Source organism: Eumetopias jubatus, unplaced genomic scaffold (genome assembly GCF_037043125.1).
Source record: "Eumetopias jubatus isolate StellerSeaLion01/CBP00866 unplaced genomic scaffold, mEumJub1_p1.0 scaffold_8, whole genome shotgun sequence".
In the NCBI taxonomy this organism is placed as follows: Eukaryota; Metazoa; Chordata; class Mammalia; order Carnivora; family Otariidae; genus Eumetopias; species Eumetopias jubatus.
In genome coordinates this window covers 16,906,567-16,927,096 of record NW_028274814.1, presented here as the reverse complement: position 1 = coordinate 16,927,096, position 20,530 = coordinate 16,906,567, and the positions used below count along the sequence as shown (strand labels likewise).

Sequence of the window (20,530 nt, the reverse complement as noted above, 5' to 3'; positions counted from 1 at the left end):
TCCCCCCACCCCACTCCCCTCCAGCAACTGTCAGTTTGGTTTTTTTCCTAGTCATTCATTCATTCATTCATTCATTCATTCATGTAGTGTTCCATGATTCATTGTTTGCGTATAGCACAAGCCCTCTTTAATACCCATCACCAGGCTAACCCATCCCCCCCAGAACCCTCAGTTTGTTTCTCAGAGTCCACAGTCTCTCATAGTTCGTCTCCCCTTCCAATTTACCCCCTTTCATTTTTCCCTTCCTACTATCTTTTTATTTTTTTAACATATAATGTATTATTTGTTACAGAGGTACAGGTCTGTGATTCATCAGTCTTGCACAATTCAGCGCTCACCATAGCACATACCCTCCCCAGTGTCTATCACCCAGCCACCCCATCCCTCCCACCCCCCACCACTCCAACAACCCTCAGTTTGTTTCCTGAGATAAAGAATTCCTCATCTCAGTGAGATTATGTATGTCTTTCTCTGATGGACTTATTTCACTTAGCATAATACCCTCTAGTTCCATCCACGTCGTTGCAGATGGCAAGATTTCATTCCTTTGGATGGCTGCATAATATTCCATTGTATACACATATATACCACATCTTCTTTATCCATTCATCTGTCGATGGACATCTTGGCTCTTTCCACAGTTTGGCTATTGTGGACATTGCTGCTATAAACATCGGGGTGCAGGTGCCCCTTCGGATCACTACATTTGTATCTTTGGGATAAATACCCAGTAGTGCATTTGCTGGGTAATAGGGTAGCTCTCTTTTCAACTTTTTGAGGAACCTCTATACTCTCTTCCAGAGTGGCTGCACCAGCTTACATTCCCACCAACAGTGTAAGAGGGTTCCCCTTTCTCTGCATCCTCGTCAACATCTGTTGTTTCCTGACTTGTTAATTTTAGCTATTCTAACTGGTGTGAAGTGGTATCTCATTGAGATTCTGATGTGTATTTCCCAGATGCCAAGCGATGTTGAGCACTGTTTCATGTGTCTTCTTTGGAAAAATGTCTGTTCATGTCTTCTGCCCATTTCTTGATTGGATTATTTGTTCTTCGGGTGTTGAGTTTGATAAGTTCTTTATGGATTTTGGATACTAACCCTTTATCGGATAAGGCATTTGCAAATATTTTCTCCCATTCTGTAGGTTGTCTTCTGGTTTTGTTGACTGTTTCCTTTACGGGGCAAAAGCTTTTTATCCTGATGAAGACTCAATAGTTCATTTTTGCTTTTGTCTCCCTTGCCTCTGGGGACGTGTCTAGCAAGAAGTTACTAAGGCCGAGGTCAGTGTTTGCTGCCTATGTTCTCCTAGGATTTTGATGGCTTCCTGTCTCACATTTAGTGCTTTCATTCATTTTGAGATTATTTTTGTGTATGGTGTAAGGAAATGGTCCAGTTTCATTCTTCTGCATGTGGCTGTCCGATTTTCCCAGCACCATTTGTTGAGGAGACTGTCTTTTTTCCATTGGACATTCTTTCCTGCTTTGTCAAATATTAGTTGACCATAGAGTTGAGGGTCCATTTCTGGGCTCTCGATTCTGTTCCATTGATCGTTGTGTCTATTTTTGTGCCAGTACCATACTGTCTTGATGATGACAACTTTGTAATAGAGCTTGAAGTCCGGAACTGTGATGCTACCAGCTTTGCTTTTCTTTTTCAACATTCCTCTGGCTATTCGGGGTCTTTTCTGGTTCCATACAAATTTTAGGATTATTTGTTCCACTTCTTTGAAAAAAGTTGATGGTATTTTGATAGGGATTGAATTAAACGTATAGATTGCTCTAGGTAGCATTGATATCTTCACAATATTTGTTCTTCCACTCCCTGAGCTTGGAACGTTTTTCCATTTCTTTGTGTCTTCCTCAGTTTCTTTCATGAGTATTTTCTAGTTTTCTGAGTACAGATCCTTTGCCTCTTTGGTTAGATTTATTCCTAGGTATCTTATGGTTTTGGGTGCCATTGTAAATGGGATCAACTCCTTAATTTCTCTGTCTTCTGTCTTGTTGGTGTATAGGAATTCCACTGATTTCTGTGCACTGATTTTTTATCCTGCCACTTTACTGAATTCCTGTATGAGTTCTAGCAGTTTTGGGGTGGAGTCTTTTGCGTTTTCCACATAAAGTATCATATTATCTGCAAAAAGTGAGAGATTGACTTCTTCTTTGCCGATATGGATGCCTTTTATTTCTTTCTGTGTCTGATTGCTGTGGCTAGGACTTCTAGTACTGTGTTGAATAGCAGCTGTGATAGTGGACATCCCTGCCGCATTCCTGACCTTAGGGGAAAAGCTGTCAGTTTTTCCCCATTGAGAATGATATTCGCTGTGGGTTTTTCATAGAGAGCTTTTATGATGTTGAGGTATATGCCCTCTGTCCCTACACTCTGAAGAATTTTAATCAAGAAAGGATGCTGTACTGGGGCGCCTGGGTGTCTCAGTCATTAAGCATCTGCCTTCATCTCAGGTCATGATCCCAGAGTCCTGGGATCAAGCCCCGCATCGGGCTCCCTGCTCCATGGGAAGCTTGCTTCTCCCTCTCCCTCACCCCCTGCTTGTGTTCCCTCTCTCGCTGTCTCTCTCTCTGTCAAAAAAAAAAAAAAAAAAAAAAAAAGGGATGCTGTACTTTGTCAAATACTTTTTCTCCATCTATTGAGAGGATCGTATGGTTCTTTTTCTTTTTTTTATTAATATATTGTATCACATTGACTGATCTGTGGATGTTGAACCAACCTTGCAGCCCAGGGATAAATCCTACTTGGTCGTGGGATTTGTCCTTTTAATTACTGTTAGATCCTATTGGCTAGTATTTTGGTGAGAATTTTTGCATCCATGTTCATCAAGGATATTGGTCTGTAATTCTCCTTTTTGATGGGGTCTTTGTCTGGTTTGGGGATCAAGGTAATGGTGGCCTCATAAAATGAGTTTGGAAATTTTCCTTCCATTTCTACTTTTTGGAACAGTTTCAGAAGTATAGGTATTAATTCTTCTTTATGTGTTTGGTAGACTTCCCCTGGGAAGCCATCTGGCCCTGGGCCCTTGTTTGTCGGGAGATTTTTGATTACTGCTTCAATTTCCTTAGTGGTTATGGGTCTGTTCAGGTTTTCTATTTCTTCCTGGTTCAGTTTTTGTAGTTTATACATCTCTAGGAATGCATTCATTTCTTCCAGATTATCTAATTGGCTGGCACATAGCTGCTCATAATATGTTCCTATAATTGTTTGTATTTCTTTGGTGTTGGTTGTGATCTCTCCTCTTTCATTCATGATTTTATTTATTTGGGTCCTTTCTCTTTTCCTTTTCATTAAGTCTGGCCGGGGGTTTATCATTCTTATGAATTCTTTCAAGAACTAGCTCCTAGTTATGTTGACTTGTTCTATTGTTCTTTTGGTTTGTATTTCATTGATTTCTGCTCTGATCTTTATGATTTCTCTTCTCCTGCTGGGCTTAGGCTTTATTTGCTGTTCTTTCTCCAGCTCCTTTAGATGTAGGGTTAGGTTGTGTATTTGAGACCTTTCTTGTTTCTTGAGAAAGGCTTGTATTGCTATATACTTTCATCTTAGGACTGCCTTTGCTGCATCCCAAAGATTTTGAACAGTTGTGTTTTCATTTTCATTTGTTTCCATGAATTTTTTAAATTGTTTTTTAATTTCCTGATTGACCCATTTATTCTTTACTAGGATGCTCTTTAGCCTCCATGTATTTGAGTTCTTTCCGACTTTCCTCTTGTGATTGAGTTCTAGTTTCAAAGCACTGTGGTCCAAAAATATGCAGGGAATGATCCCATTCTTTTGGTACCGGTTGAAACCTGATTTGTGACCCAGGATGTGATCTGTTCTGGAGAACGTTCCATGGGCACTAGAGAAGAATGTGTATTCCATTGATTTGGGATGGAATGTTCTGAATATGTCTGTGAAGTCCATTTGGTCCAGTGTGTGATTTAAAGTCTTTATTTCCTTGTTGATCTTTTGCTTAGATGATCTGTCCATTTCAGTGAGGGGGGTGTTAAAGTCCCCCACTATTATTGTATTGTTGTTGATGTGTTTCTTTGCTTTTGTTATTAATTGGCTTATATAATTGGCTGCTCCCATGTTAGGGCATAGATATTTACAATTGTTAGATCTTCTTGTTGGATAGACCCTTTAAGTAGGATATAGTGTCCTTCCTCATCTCTTATTATAGTCTTTGGTTTAAAATCTAATTTGTCTGATATAAGGATTGCCACCCCAGCTTTCTTTTGGTGTCCATTAGCGTGGTGAATGGTTTTCCACCCCTTCACTTTCAATGTGGGGGTGTCTTTGGGTCTAAAATGAGTCTCTTGCAGACAGCATATCAATGGGTCTTGTTATTTTATCCAATTTGATAGCCTGTGTCTTTTGATTGGAGCATTTAGCCCATTTACATTCAGGGTAACTATTGAAAGGTATGAATTTAGTGCCATTGTATTGCCTGTAAGGTGACTGTTCCTGTATGTTGTCTGTGTTCCTTTCTGGTCTATGTTGCTTTTAGGCTCTCTCTTTGCTTAGACGACCCCTTTCAATATTTCTTGTAGGGCTGGTTTCGTGTTTGCAAATTCCTTTAGTTTTTGTTTGTCCTGGAAGCTTTTTATCTCTCCTTCTATTTTCAATGACAGCCTAGCTGGATATAGTATTCTTGGCTGCAGATTTTTCTTGTTTAGTGCTCTGAAGATCTCATGCCAGTCCTTTCTGGCCTGCCAGGTCTGTGTGGATAGGTCTGCTGCTGAGCTAATGTTTCTACCATTGTAGGTTACAGACCTCTTGTCCCAAGCTGCTTTCAGGATTTTCTCTTTGTGTCTGAGACTTGTAAGTTTACTATTAGATGTTGGGGTGTTGACCTATTTTTATTGATTTTGAGGGGTTTTCTCTCTGCCTCCTGGATTTTGATGCCTGTCTCCTTCCTCAAATTAGGGAAGTTCTCTGCTATAATTTGCTCCAATATATCTTCTGCCCCTCTCTCTCTTTCTTCTTCTGGGATCCCAATTATTCTAATATTGTTTCATCTTACGGTATCACTTATCTCTCGAATTCTGACCTCTTGATCCAGTAGTTGTTTCTCTCTCTTTTTCTCAGCCTCTTTATTTTCCATCATTTGGTCTTCTGTATCACTAATTCTCTCTTCTGCCTTATTTATCCTAGCAGTTAGAGCCTCCATTTTTGATTGCATTTCATCAATAGCCTTTTTGATTTCGACTTGGTTAGATTTTAGTTTTTTTATTTCTCCAAAAAGAGTTTCTCTAATAACTTCCATGCTTTTTTCAAGCCCAGCTAGTATCTTTGTAATCGTCATTCTGAACTCTAGGTCTGACATCGTACTAATGTCTGTATTGATTAGGTCCCTGGCAGTCGGTACTCCCTCTTGTTTTTTTGTTTTTTTTTTTGAGGTCAGTTTTTATGTCTTGTCATTTTGTCTGGAGGAGAATAGATGAATGAGAGAACAAAATGCTAACAGGGTAACAACGACCCCATAAAAATTTACACTAAACGAATCAGAAGAGAACCAAAACTGGGGGATGAGAAAGGGAAGGAAAAAAAAAAGAAAGAAAAAGAAAAAAAGGATATGATCCGATATGATCAGACTGAATAGATCAGTGCCATACACTAGATTTTGGGCTGCCTCCCAAAATTTTAAAGAACGAAAAACTTATATATGTACAAAAATAAAGGTAAATATGTTGAAAGGTTGGAATATGTAAAGATGAATATTACAAAAGATTTCATAATAGGAATTGATAAGAAGTTGGCTGAAAAAAGAAGAGAAATTAAAAAATAAAAAAGGGAGAGATGTAATCAGGCAGGAGACTAGAACAAAGCCATATACTGGAGAATTAGGGTATATTTTGGTCTGTTCGAAGAAACTGTATCCCAAAATTTTAAAGAGAGAACAACTTATGTGTATACCAAAAATAAGGTTAAATACAATGAAGGGATAGAATATGACGCTAAAAATGAAAAATAAAAAAGATTTTTCGGAAAGGGATTGATAAGATGTTGGTTGAAAAAAGAAAAAAGAAAAATTAAAAAAAAAGAAATTAAAAAAATTAATTTTGAAAGACTAAAGAATCGGGAAAAAAAGCCGTGAATTCTCTGTGCAGTATTCCCCTAATGCTGGCGTTCTGCCATTCTCATTTATCAGTAAACTTGGTCTTGGCTGGCTGTTCTTGCTGATCTGGGGGAGGGACCTGTTGCCATGGTTCCCAGATGTCTTTGCCGGAGGCGGAATTGCCCCGCCCTTGCCTGGTCCGGGCTAAGCAATCGGCTCGGGTTTGCTCTCGGGACCTTTTGTTCCCTGCAAGCTTTCCCTACAGCCTTGGAGGAGGAGAGTGAAAATGGTGGCCTCCCAATCTCCACCCGGGAGGAGCCAAGAACTCGGGGCCCCGCTCCTCAGTGCGGCCCAAGAGAAAAGCAGTCACTCCCGTGTCCCCGGTCTCCGGCCGCACCCCGTGCTCACCCGGCCTGTGACAGAGTGTTTGTATCTCTGGCACCCGACCCTGTGTGGAGTCTCCAAACCCAGCAGATCCCTGCGGTGTGCTCCCGCGCCGCTCCTCCCCGGGGGAGGAAGGGGAGTCTCCCCGGCTCTGCTGCTTGTTGGGTCCCTCCTGGAGGAGCAGTGGCCCAACTGAGCCGCGGATCACAGTTTATGGCAACCCCGAGCTGAGAGCCCGTGCCTCGGCTCCGTCTCTGCAGCTGGCTTCCCCGTTCCGATACCTGGGAGCTCTGCCACACTCAGGCACCCCCGGTCTTCCTGTGACCCCGAGGGTCCTGAGACCACACTGTCCCACGAGGGTTCCACCCCCCGCTTAGCCACTGGAGCGACGTCCCTCAGCGGAGCCGACTTCTAACAGTTCCGATTTTGTGCTCCACGGCTCTAGCACTTGCCAGAAGCGGCCAACGGAGGCCCCCTCCCCGGCCATCTCTCCTCCTGACTATCACCTCGGATTCACTTCTCTGCACGTCCTACCCTCCAGAAAGTGGTCGCTTTTCTGTTCAGAGAGTTGTTGCTACTCTCTTCTTCGATCTCCTGTTGAGTTCGTAGGTGTTCAGAATGGTTTGATCCCTATCCAGTTGAATTCCTGAGACCAGACGAAACCCAGGTCTCCTACTCCTCTGCCATCTTGCTCCTCCTCCCTTCAGTTTGTTTCTTAAGAGTCTATTATGGTTTGTCTCCCTCTCCAGTTTCGTCTTGTTTCATTTTTTCCTCTCTTCTCCTATGATCCTCTGCCTTGTTTCTAAATTCTGCGTATCACTGAGGTGATAATTGTCTTTCTCTGATTGATTTATTTCTTTTAGCATAATACTGTCTAGTTAGAGTCACATCATTGTAAATGGCAAGATTTCATTTTCTGATGGTTGTGTAACATTCCATCATTCATATATATATATATATATATATATAATTTATATATTTATATGCCACATCTTCTTTATCCATTCATTTCTCAGTGGACATCTGGGCTCTTTGCATAGTTTGGCTATTGTGGACATTGCTGCTATAAACATCGGGGTGCAGGCACCCCTTCGGATCACTACATTTGTATCTTTGGGATAAATACTCAGTAGTGCAATTCCTGGGTCATAGGGTAGCTCTGTTTTCAACTTTTTGAGTAACCTCCATACTCTTTTCCAGAGTGGCTGCACCAGCTTGCATTCCCACCAAGAGTAGAGGAGGGTTCCCCTTCTCCACATCCCCGCCAACATCTGTTGTTTCCTGACTTGTTAATTTTAGCGATTCTGACTGGTGTGAGGTGGTATCTCATTGAGGTTTTGATTTGGATTTCCCTGATGCCGAGCAATGTTGAGCACTTTTTCATGTGTCTGTTGGCCATTTGGATGTCTTCTTTGGAGAAATGTCTGTGTCCTCTGCCCATTTCTTGATTGGATTATTTGCCCTTTGGGTGTTGAGTTTGATTAGTTCTTTATAGATTTTGGATACTAGCCCTTTATCTGATATGTAATTTGCAAATATCTTCTCCCATTCTGTTGGTTGTCTTTTAGTTTTGTTGACTGTTTCCTTTGCTGTGTTTGCTTAGCATTTCTGGAAACATTCTGTTTGTAGTCACACTAATCTCTGTTAAACTTACCTGATTTCCTTTTTTATTTACATTTGGGCCATTCGTGTGGGGATGCTCCTTTGTAATTATCTTTTTTTATTGTTGCTATTACAATCCGTCACCATGCAAAGTTACTACAGTATTATGGACTACTTTTCCTTTGCTGTACTTTTCATCCCCATGTCTTATTTATTTTATAACTGGAAGCTTGTACCTCTTAATCCCCTTGACTGACTTTGCCTAAACCACAACCCTTCTACCTTCTGGCATCCACCAGTTTGTTCTCTGTGTTTATGATTCTATTTCTGTTTTTGCATGTTTTTTAGATTACCCATATGAGTAAAATCGTATGGTATGTGTCCTTCTCTGTCTCACTTATCTCACTTAGCATAATACCCTTTAGGTCTGTTCATATTGTCACAAATGGCAGGATTTTATTCTCTTTTTGGATGTATAATATTCCAGTGTGTGTGTGTTTGTGTGTGTGTGTGTGTGTGTGTGTATCACATCTTTATCCATTCATGTCACAATGGGTGCTTGGTTTGCTTCTGTATCTTGTAAATAAGGCTGCAATAAACATAGGGGTGCATATATCTTTTTTCAAATTAGTGTTTTGTTTTCTTTGGATGAATATCCAGATGTGGAATTACTAGATCATCTGGTAGTTCTGTTTTTAATTTTTGAGGAACCTCTCTAGTATTTCTTGTTTTTGTTGTTGTTTGTTTTGTTTTTATCATGGCTGCACCATTTTACATTCTCACCAATAGTACACAAGTGTTCCTTTTTCTCTGCATCCTAAACAACCCTTGTCATTTCCTGTCTTTGACACTAGCCATTCTTACAGGTGTGAGGTGGTATCTCTTTGTAGTTTTGATTTGTATTTCCTTGATGATGAATGATGTTGAGCAAATTTTCATGTGTCTGTTGGCCATCTGGATGTCTTCTTTGGAAAAATGTCTCTTCAGGTCCTCTGCCCATTTTTAACCAGATTACGGTGTGTGTGTGTGCGTGCGCGTGCGTGCATGTGTGTGTGTGTGTGTGTTCAGTTGTGTATTTTGGATATTAAGCCCTTATCAAGTACATCATTTGCAAGTGTCTTTTCCAATTTAGTAGGTTTTTTTTTTTTAGTTTTGTTGATAGTTTCTTTCTCTGTGCAAAAGCTTTTTAGTTTCATGTACTCCAAATTGATAGTTTTTGCTTTTGTTTCCCTTGCCTAGGGAGACAAATCCAGAAAAATATGCTAAGGCCAATGTCCAAAAGTTTACTGCCTATGTTTTCTTTTAATTGTATGGCTTTAGGTCTTACATTTAGGTCCTTAATCCGTTTTGACTTTATTTTTGTATGTGGTGTAAGAAAATGCTCCAGATTTATCCCTTTGCATGTAGCTGTCCAGTTTTTCAGCACCATTTATTGAAGGGACTGTCTTTTCCCTGGTGTGTACTCTTGTCTCCCTTGTCATAGATTAATTGCCTTAGATGCATGGGCTTACCTCTGAGCTCTATTCTATTCCATTGATCTGTGTGTCTGATTTTCTGCTGGTACCATACTATCTTGATTATTATAGATTTGTAGCTTAGTTTGAAATCTGGGATTGTGGTGCCTCCATCTTTGTTCTTCTTTCTCAAGATTGCTTTGGCTATTTGGAGTCTTTTGTGGTTCCATACAAATTTTAGGATTATTTGTTCTAGTCCTGTGAAAAATACTATTGATATTTTGATGGGGATTGTACTGACTCTGTAGATTGCTTTGAATATTTTGGACCTTTTAGCAATATTAATTCTTCTAATCCATGGACATGATATATCTTTCCACTTATTTGTGTTGTTTTCAATTTCTTTCATCAGCATCTTACCGTTTTCAGCATACAGATCTTTCACCTCCTTGGTTCAATTTATTTTTAGGTATTTTTTGATGCAATTGTAAATGGGACTTTTTACCATTTTAACAAAGGTTTGTGGAAATGGATTGAGGACATGTAGTTATAATTTCTTCCCAATGCAAGTATTTATGAAGATGGCTCAAGCAAAGGGCTATCGGCAAATATTCATCTTAATGAATATATGTAGGTAGAAGTTGGACCTGGACCACTACCTGGGTAGCTATCATGTCATTAAGAGGTCATGGAATAGTAAATCCTAAGGACATGGGTTTTAATATCATCCTTATCACTTACTACATATGCAGGTTTGGGAAAGTTATTAGAATCAGTCTTATCATCCATGTAATATTACCTTTTAGGGCTGTGAGGATTTGAGAGAATATATGGAAAATCCTCAGCCCTGCATTCAGCACCTTCTACTTTTATTATAACTAGCCTATTCATATAAGGAAGGGAGAGCATTGGTTAAGAAGCAGTTACATAAATCATTAAGGTGAGCATAAAAGCATGGTGAGTCAAAGCACCACTACCATCTCCTTTAATTATTTGTTTGCTTGGTGTTATATTATGCTGTATTATATGTTTTGACATAGGTTGCAGTAATGGAGCTACACAAACCACATGTTAGTGACCACTTTTTTTTTTTTAAGTAGTAAAAAACAGCTTGGAACGTAACTGTCTGAGGGGACACTGAAAGAAATATAAGGCGATTTCAGTGTCTTGTCTAGAGTGGGCATCAGGAATTATAACAATCAGAAAAGGAGTACAGATGAATGCAAGAAAGAGGAGACAGCGTTTGGCTGTTTAAAGGTTTCAGTTGTAAATAAGTGAACTTCTTTTCCTAGTTTAGGCTTAGAGATTGGTTTTCCATTTCCCTGTGATTTCCTCCACGTATATTCTTTCTGTAATAAAGCCAGCTTGTCAAGTCTTACAATATTTTCTTAGAGGAAGGTAAATAAATGGAAGTGAATGAAGAAGAGAAAGCCTGCCAAGTAATTTATCCCTATTCCCATCAGGGTTCTAATGTAATTTGGTTGATAGAAATCTTATTAAGTTCAATAGAGTCATATGATATTTGATTTCAAATAGGAATGCTATTTAAATAGAAGCTTAGGAAAGTACAGTATCCTTATACTTTGAGACACCCTCTGGAAACTTGGTGTTTGATGAGGGAGTCACATTTGAAGTTCTGCTCCTAAAGGGAAATAAGCCCATGCTAGGAATAGACTGGTATCATGAGAGTATTGCTTCGATCCATCTCTGAAATATTTAATTATGTTGTGAGTCTGTAAGGAAAATTGTATGAAAATAAACTAGGGAAAAAATGCTAGGGCAAATTTACAGAATAAAAGCGCCTAATGATGACAGTTTACCAAATGATTAAAGGCATACTAGTTTGTTTTTTTCTGGGCTTACCTATTGATTTAGAATGGAGACTTTTTAAAATTCACAATCATTTCTTCATTCACAAACTCTCATTAAGAGTGTAATTTATGCCACATATTGTATTGGGCCTTGTTGGCAGATAGATATGGTATTAGGCCAACTCAGGTTGTGGATACATTATATATTACTGAAAGTGATAGTTAAGAATAAAATGTGGTAAGTTCTGTGACAGAGATAAACACAGAGTTATTGAATACATAGGGTACTTCCTAATTGTGGTGCTAGGGAATCTGTAAATTTTAATAAGAAAAGGGATTGCCAATTTGGAAAGACCATAGTCCTTAGGCAAGTGAAGTAGAGATGCTTGATTCCAGTAAAGGATGGTCTGGAAATAGAGAATAAGTCGTTTGCCTGAAGCAAATTTTGTATAACTGGAGTAGAGTTTGTGGTGAGAGATGTAGAAGTAAGTCTGGAGAGATAAGCAGGGACTAGATCTTGAAGAGTCATTCCTCACCCATCATTGCCACCATCACCCACTGTTCAGGTAGTCCATGGATTGCATTGGAGTGAGGGAGGGGCTGGCTAGGAGATGTCACACTCAAGTAGAAAGGAATCAATTGGGGAACAGTGTGAAGGAAAGATTTTGATTAGATTTCAGAGACGTTCAGGTGAAGAGGAAGAGAAAGTAATCAAGAATAGTTTCCAAGGTTCTGATTTGGGCAACAGGACAGCAAATGTGCCATTTCCTGATCTGGGGCAAATGGGAAGAGAAGCACCTCTTAGGGGAAGATTGTGGCTTCATTTTTAAACGTGTTGTGATTGTGGTATTTATGGCACATCCACATGGAAATACTCAGAATGTATTCAGAATGGATATGTGGTGCTCAGGACAGAGATAAAGCAATTTATATAAATCCCGTGGCCTTCAGCATCCATGCATGAAGCGGTGGGTGTGGAGGACATAATACAGAGGGGAAGACAAAAGCTGGAGGACAGTTAAGAAAGAAATAAACACTGAAAGACACTGAGATGTGGTCACAGGCACAAGAGGAGAGCGAAGAGAGAGTGATAACCATCAATGAAATGTAGAAAGCCTTAAGTACAGAGAGCATTCAAAGGTTGGAATGTTTTTGAGAGATCATGTAAGATCAGGCCTAAAAACTGTGGATTGGGAAAAGCACAACAGAATTCCTGGTTATCTTGGAAAGGCCACTTGCTATGGACAGGAAGGGCAGAATTCTGAAGCCAATCTTTTATAGAGAAAGTAGGCAAAGAGAGAAATCAACTGTAGACCACTCTTCCAAGAAGTTGACACTTGGAATGTGATGTAGGACGAAATAAGAGGTTTTTTGTTTTGTTTTGTTTTGTTTTGTTTTTAAGTTGGTTGGTTTTGAGAGCTTCACACATGTTTAAATGTTGTAGGAATAAGGATTCTGAAGTGGTTACAATTTAAGCAGGGAAATCAATAGCAAATGGTATTTAAGGCCTTTTATTCTTGTGAAAATAAATGTTCTAGTGATCAGAATTTATGTAAACCTGGGATGAGTTCAGCATCTCAACATAATTTATATTTAATATTGTCTTTCCGCTGGAAACATGTTTTTTTAATAAACTGAAGTGGTACATCTTTACAAAAAAATCCCCCTTCCCTTAAAAAGAAAAAGAAAAAAGGAGAAAAAAAATCAGTATGGCTTAATTATAAGGGAAAATAGCATGAAACTAGGAGCATTCCTCTTACTGATATTCCCTCAGTTCATCAGATGTTGTATCAGTCAATATCCGGGCAAGACACAGATGGCACATTGATATTGTAAAATTTGAGATTGTCTTAATAAAGGGGTTATTTATAGGGAAATAGTATGCAGAAAGAAACCACAACAGATAGTAAAAGCAGGAGCTGTTATCCCCCATAGACCAAAGGATGTGAGAGGGGGGAAGATTTGTCTTAACCTGGAGTCAAAGAGAGCCGCTTGATACAAGGTGGGGGAATAGCTGCCCAGGGTGATCTCACAGCCTCTTCCATCCACGTCCCCTCTTGCTGGTTCTACATGTCAGCCAAGCCCAAGGAGAAGCTAGAGGACAAAGAAGCATGTGGATGTGTCCTTTATAGTTCAGCTTCCTGGATCCTGAGCAGAGAGAGAAGATGCAGAAAGTTTCAGGAGAGGCCCGTGGAAGCTATCCATCAGTGATGGATGTGACTGTGGAAAAGATAGGGAAGTGGACGAGATCGGGTATGTTCAGGGTGGGATGTGCAAGACTGTTGAATCACAGACCCGTACCTCTGAAACAAATAATACATTATATGTTAAAAAAAAAAAAAGAAGAAGACGATAGCAGGAGGGGAAGAATGAAGGGGGGGGAATCGGAGGGGGAGACGAACCATGAGAGACGATGGACTCTGAAAAACAAACTGAGGGTTCTAGAGGGAAGGGGTGTGGGGCGTGGGTTAGCCGGGTGATGGGTATTAAGGAGGGCACGTTCTGCGTGGAGCACTGGGTGTTATACGCAAACAATGAATCATGGAACACTACATCAAAAACTAATGATGTACTGTATGGTGATTAACATAATAAAAAATGTACTGTTGGGCAAAAAAAGATAGGGAAGTGGATAGTCTACCCACTTCCTTTTTTTTTTTTTTGACACAGAGAGATAGGGAGAGCACAAGCAGGGGGAGCTGCCGAGGGAGAAGCAGGCTTCCCACGGAGCAGGGAGCCCAATGCAGGGCTCCATCCCAGGACCCTGAGATCATGACCTGAGCCAGAGGCAGCCTCTCAACCAACTGAGCCACCCAGGCGCCCTCTACCCACTTTCTAACTTTATATTCCAATAGTAGTCAATGTGTCTTATGAAGTTGATTGCCATTTGGAAGATTTAGCATGGGCCATGCTGCTCGGATTTGTGGATCCGCCTTTATCATCAATATTTTTATTATTAGCCTTTCAGTATGTTAGCTGTGATCCCGGCATCCTATGGTGCTTCTCAATGATAGTATAAAGATCATCCCTCTGCATTTGACAGCTTCTTACAAAAATGTTCCTCAGCTTATTCAACATTAAAATCATGGTGACTGTCTTTTTCCCAGGGATACTGAAGAATTGGGTGAATATGGTTAATTGTATAATGCACATAAAAATTATTCTTCTTTCCCCCTTAAATCGTTTTTGTAGTTTTATAAAAATCATTTAAACTGCTAAGATATTTCAGCAAGAGTAGTAGTTGGTTTTAGTTTAAGGATAGAGGAGTAAATATCCATCCTGCTCCGTGCTAGGTATGGGCATGGCTTGAAAGGCTGATAGCCTTCATTCTAAGGGTAGAAGAGACCATGGTCACTCTGCTCTTAGAAAGGCTGGACTGCATGCATTAGTTTTCATCTTAATAGTAAATGGATACACATCCCTAGATACATGTACTTTACTTCTGTGTGTATTTTGTATGCAGCAACAATAATTTATAAAGGAATTTTGTTTTAGGAAAGTAATGCCAATGAACCCTTCAGGAATTGCTTGTTTAATGTATCGTCAGTACCTGAGTGAATGAGGTAAAAGCTACAGAATGTTCTGTGTTACTTGGCCATACCTCTAGGATGACAGATTGAAATAAGTGTTTTTATAGACATTAAACCATAATGTTTGAATATGGTGAAAGTAGATATTGTCCAGGCAAATTTTGAAATCTGAGTTTCCTATAAATTTTATATATAGATTATTTGGAGGACTTTTGGAATTTTTCTTTGTCGTATATGTAGTAATGATGAAGGGGAAAAAGAAAGTAATGGTTTGGTTAATTTTCCTATATTCAGTACAATGCCCTTTGCTGTATGGGTTTCAATAAATACTACTTGCTATTCATAATTTATTTGCCACCTACTTTCAGAAGGAAATTGATAAATATTTATTAACTTTAATGTTATACTATTTTAAATGCCATAGAAACTAAGATTTTAGTTTTAAATTTCATAAAATGTCTAACTTTTAACTCTTAATTGTAAACTTTCTCAAAAAGGGAAAAGTAAGGCTTTTTATAAGTTGAGACCATTTATTTTGATACATATTTTTTATGTGTTCCAATACTATTTGGGCCAAAGCTGGGGATTTATACCACTTACAAGTTAGAGCTCTTCGTGGTATAGTCAACTTAAAATAAGCTATCAGTCACACTGGAAATTGGGTGAAGGAATATGGATGGATTAGTATTTTCAAGAGTAGAAGTGTTTGAAATAATGTTTCTACAGTAGATGAGTATTATCTATCAGCTTTGTATACAAATTTCAACATACTATATTATTTAAAACCTTAAAACTTGGGGCACCTGGGTGGCTCAATCGGTTAAGGGTCCAACACTTGGTTTCAGCTCAGGTTGTGATCTCAGGGTCGTGAGATCAAGCCCCAATATTGGGCTCTGTGCTCAGCACGGAGTCAGCCTGAGATTATGTCTCTTTCTCTGCCCCTCCCACTTGTGTTCTCTCTCTCTCAAATAAATAAATCTTAAAAAATTTTTTTTAAAAACCTTAAAAATATTATATGCTCTCTCAGCCCCTTGCAATGCAAAACAATGATAAACGTGTGTATATACACAAATACACACACATGTATATGTACATGAATATATAGATGCATGTATATGTGCATATATTCATTTTTTACAAACACCTCTTCATCTATAAGAGTTGGAAGTTTATTCTATTTCCTAGTTTACTTGGTTTGTAATATCATTTATCCTGTCAATGTAGATCTTAAAATTATTTAACCTTTTGCAAAAGCTTAAAGATCATTTCTTCTGGAACCTTAGCCATTTCTCCAGTCTGGTTTCGGCCATGGTTTTTAAGTTTTTCTGCACTACCTCCTTACACAAACTCCCCAGTGAAAGGCAAACTACTTTACTCTGTTCTAATGTCCAAATTATTGATTCCCCATTTATAGATTTTGTTCCCACCCTGCTAAATAGCTTACTAGAAACATGAAAATTCAAAACATCTCAAGATTCTACTCTTTCAGTCTTTACAAACTTTCATGCACTAAAGGAACCTCTTATTTTTATAATACTTTTCTGTACTGATGCTTTACCAATTAAGTCTGGCCTTATGGCATTTCTTTTTATTATTATTTTGAACTGTTAACTGCTTTCATATTGTCATTTTGCTTTAATTGCTGTATATGTTCTGGTCACTCTTTTTTTTTTTTTTTTTCTGGTCACTCTTTCTGAAGTGTTCCCCTGCGCTCTCCAGTTGAAGTGCTAAGCATAGAGTCTTACACGTAGCTGCAGCTCCATAATATTTACTGGTGGGAACTGAAGTTCTTTTTCTTTATTTTATTTTAATATGTTATATTAGTCACCATACATTACATCACTAGTTTTTGATGTAGTGTCCCATGATTCATTGTTTGCATACAACACCCAGTGCTCCATGCAGTACGTGCCCTCTTTAATACCCATCACCGGGCTAACCCATCCCCCCCCCCCCCAGAACCCTGTTTGATTCTCAGAGTCCATCATCTCTCATGGTTCACCTCCCCCTCCAATTTCCCCCCCTTCATTTTTCCCTTCCTTCTCCTAATGTCCTCCCTGCTATTCCTTATGTTCCACAAATAAGTGAAACCGTATGATAATTGATTTTCTCTGCTTGACTTATTTCACTGAGCATAATCTCCTCCAGTCCCATCCATGTTGATATAAAAGTTGGGTATTCATCCTTTCTGATGGCTGAGTAATATTCTAGCACTGCGGGATTATTCAATGAAAAGCATTGCTTTAATTTTCAGAGCTAGCATTTTTAATCAATGGAAAGACACACTCTTAAAAACATTTTATGTCCACTTGAAAATTAATTTTGATAGAAAGCTGACAAACTGTGTCAATAACCTATACTAACTCAAAGAACTCCTGCCCCTAAATATACTTAAAGAAAAAAAATCATGATAATACTGACAAAATTTGTGTAAGACCCATCCATGGGGATATTTATTCCTGAGTCTTCTAAAATATCACTTTAGCTTGAGAAGTTTGAACTTGCCCTTATTCTAGAAGCAACTTCCCAGGTCAATCCTTTTTTGAAAACTTCTAGCAGCAGGCTTGGATTAAAATATTCAAATAAGGTATTGTACTCAACACCATTAGGTAAGTCAGAGAAAAGCAGAACCATTCTTGTTGAACTTGGGTTAAGCACCACAAAGCCCTGACTGTTCACTGCTGCCCTTTGCTTACCTCTGCAGAACCCTAGGACTCAAATAATATCATTATTATTTCATGCTTTTGAAATCTATCCAGAATCCCTGACAAGAGGGTGCAATGGGTCCATGCTTCGATATTCCCTCTATTCCAAACGTAACAATGCTAGATGGAAGAGCTATCACATAAAAAGGCTTAGAAACATGACAAATAGCAGCGTGGGACAAGACTGGAGTAGAACCAGAGAAGAGACCAGGCCTGAAACCTAAGCCTGCTGGTTTCTAGCTTCTCAAGCACATAGGAGATGGGAGACGCCTCATGGCAACCTGGAATGAAGGCTTCTGGTTCGGCTCTAACTTGTAAAAAGAGCCTAAATATTATTACTGCTTTACAGGAAATTATAGTCCTAATGAGACAAGAAAACGAGAGGGAGGAAGACAAAAATAATTTCAGGACTAAGAGTAGCATCTGGGGGAGGTCAAGTACTTGGCACGACTAGATTGCTATGGAAATGTCGGTACCCTTGGTTAGCATCAGTAAAGTCATTTTTCTGAAACAGCTCATCTTACAAGCAAGACTTACGCTCGTCTCTTGAAGTCAGGCCGACAAGAGACTGTGGAATTAGTAAAATGCACCATGCTAGTAAGGCACAGAGTCATAGTACATTGAGCAGCACTGACCTACATCATGTACCTGGTGACCACCCGGGACTGAACAGCCATGTAGAAATTGATGAACATTCAAGTAATGGCCATTTCAGTTGCATATAATGGCAGAGACATTAAGGGAACAACAGAAGCACAGGGAGCTTGACCTTGAAATGAAAGTTTATTCTAGTCTAAAATTAATTCGGACTACATAGTATACAGAGTGTGTTGTAGACATACACACCTGTCTAACAGTACATAGTGCACAGGTGGGAAATGATTCTATCAACAAACTTCTTTTTGAAGAATCAAAAAACAATAATATATAATTTAAATGTAGGACTAGGGGGCACCTGGGTGGCTCAGTCATTAAGCATCTGCCTTCGGCTCAGGTCATGATCCCAGGGTCCTGGGATCGAGCCCCACGTCCGGCTCCCTGCTCCGCGGGAAGCCTGCTTCTCCCTCTGCCACTCCCCCTGCTTGTGTTCCCTCTCTCGCTATGTCTCTCTGTCAAATAAATAAATAAAATCTTAAAAAAAATAAACGTAGGACTAGAAAGATGAGGAATGATACAATCTTATTATTATTAGACAATCTTTGTCTTATTTCATTAGAAGAAATTCATTTAAAAAATGATGATTTCCGCCCCCCCCCCCCAGCCAATGGGAGCTGTTCTGATGGTGCATTGAAGTGCACTTCTTCTAATAGCTGTATCCCAGTTCATGAGCGCTGTGATGGTTTGGCCAACTGCATGGATTTCCAGCTTGATGAGTCCAGCTGCTCAGGTATTCTATTTCCATTAAAATATTCTTTACAATATAAGCCAGTAACTTAAACCTGTAGATGATAAAAATATCATGAACCTTTAAATAATTGCCATGTATGGAATAATTGAATTTCTATTATTGGTTTGGGTCAGGAAGAATATTAACATTGCTACCCATATTAAAAAACATAAATATAAAATATAATGAATGCAATGCTTATTCTATATAAATGATGTCCCCAAATAAAGAAAAATCAAACACTTAATTTTAAGTTACTATAACTTAAAGTTATTAGTATTTGATAATCTCTTTGATGCAAATTGCTGGGTTTCTAAAATAAGGAAATAATCTAACATGTTATTAATTTTTAATTATAATTTTCCCCACTTCTTTATAAGACTTCCCTATTTGCATGATCTAGTCATGTTTGAAAGTCAATTTATTAAGCTTTAGACTGACTTTTAAACATTTTCTCTCCTGACCCTGGAATATTTATCAGAGCTGATAATGTATGTTTGTGATTATGCTTTTATCAAAACTGCTTTAAAATTCTCTAATTTATTATAGCCCATTGTTAACATCTCTTCTGGGTAATTGAACTTATATTTCATGCAGGAGATATATGAAATAATAGGTAGGGGCAATATAAATCTCTCACAACTAAATGATAATATAAATTGGTAATAAAAGTTATATTCAATCATATTTTCTAAATTAATTGGAGATATTTAATATCAAAACCAGATGAGAATATATTCTTTGTATCTTTCAAGAGAGCAGACTCTTATGAGATAAGTGACAAAAGCATGATAATTATAATCAAATCACAGTGCAAAAAAGTCCTATTTTTTATGCTGCCGAAATGAATACTCACAGAGTCCTGAATTATATGAGTACAAAAGGAAATCAAGAAGCGAGCAAATCTGGTCCCATAAAATATGCAAAGATGCATTATTTCTGTACCAGGCATGCCTATACATCAGATTGATACCCGAAAGGAAATGGTTTCACTTTCTTTTCAGAATAAGAAAGATATTAACGAGATAGTTTCATTCTTTGAAACTATTAAGACAAAGCACTGATATCCAGTAACCAAATTTATTTGCATAAAGGTGAGATTTTGTTCAGGATAGTCCTCTATGAGAACAAATATATCATAACATGGTATGGTTTATTGTCTGATTTTACATATTTTACCTTTAAAAATATGGTCAGAAAAACAGAAGACTGGCCATTCATCCTGAGTGACTGACACCCTGGAGGTAATAATAGAGAGCACATTCTGTTTGCCCCATCTAGTTTAGTCATTCACCAATTCATTCACAGTTTATTTACAAAATATACATCATACTACCCCAGCTACTGGGCTACAGTAATATAAAGAACTAGTGAAACAGTTTTCAGAAATAAAATCCACATTATAGTTTTTGTTCTCTATTTATATTTTCTTGCTGTTTAGTTTGTCAAACAAATACGATGAAGTCGATGCTTCTGTGTTTAAGAATGCCATCTCGGCTTAATCCACACTAAGAGGTATCAGTGCCCATGACACCTTCCTCTATCTTTCCAAACATCATATCCCTTTACGAATGGCATTTCATAGACTTTATGGGCCCAATCCTGA

The 20,530-nt window shown here is 38.6% G+C and overlaps 1 protein-coding gene across 4 annotated transcripts in view; it reads left to right on the top strand.

Moving 5' to 3' along the window:
* MALRD1 (MAM and LDL receptor class A domain containing 1) overlaps positions 1 to 20,530 on the top strand; it is an 835,513-nt gene that overhangs the window by 684,913 nt on the left and 130,070 nt on the right. For all 4 annotated transcript variants that reach the window (XM_088025530.1, XM_088025529.1, XM_028114131.2 and 1 more), the window contains one exon: positions 18,799 to 18,924. In XM_088025530.1, the coding sequence (XP_087881656.1) occupies positions 18,799 to 18,924 (126 nt within the window). The remainder of the gene's footprint in view (positions 1 to 18,798; positions 18,925 to 20,530) is intronic.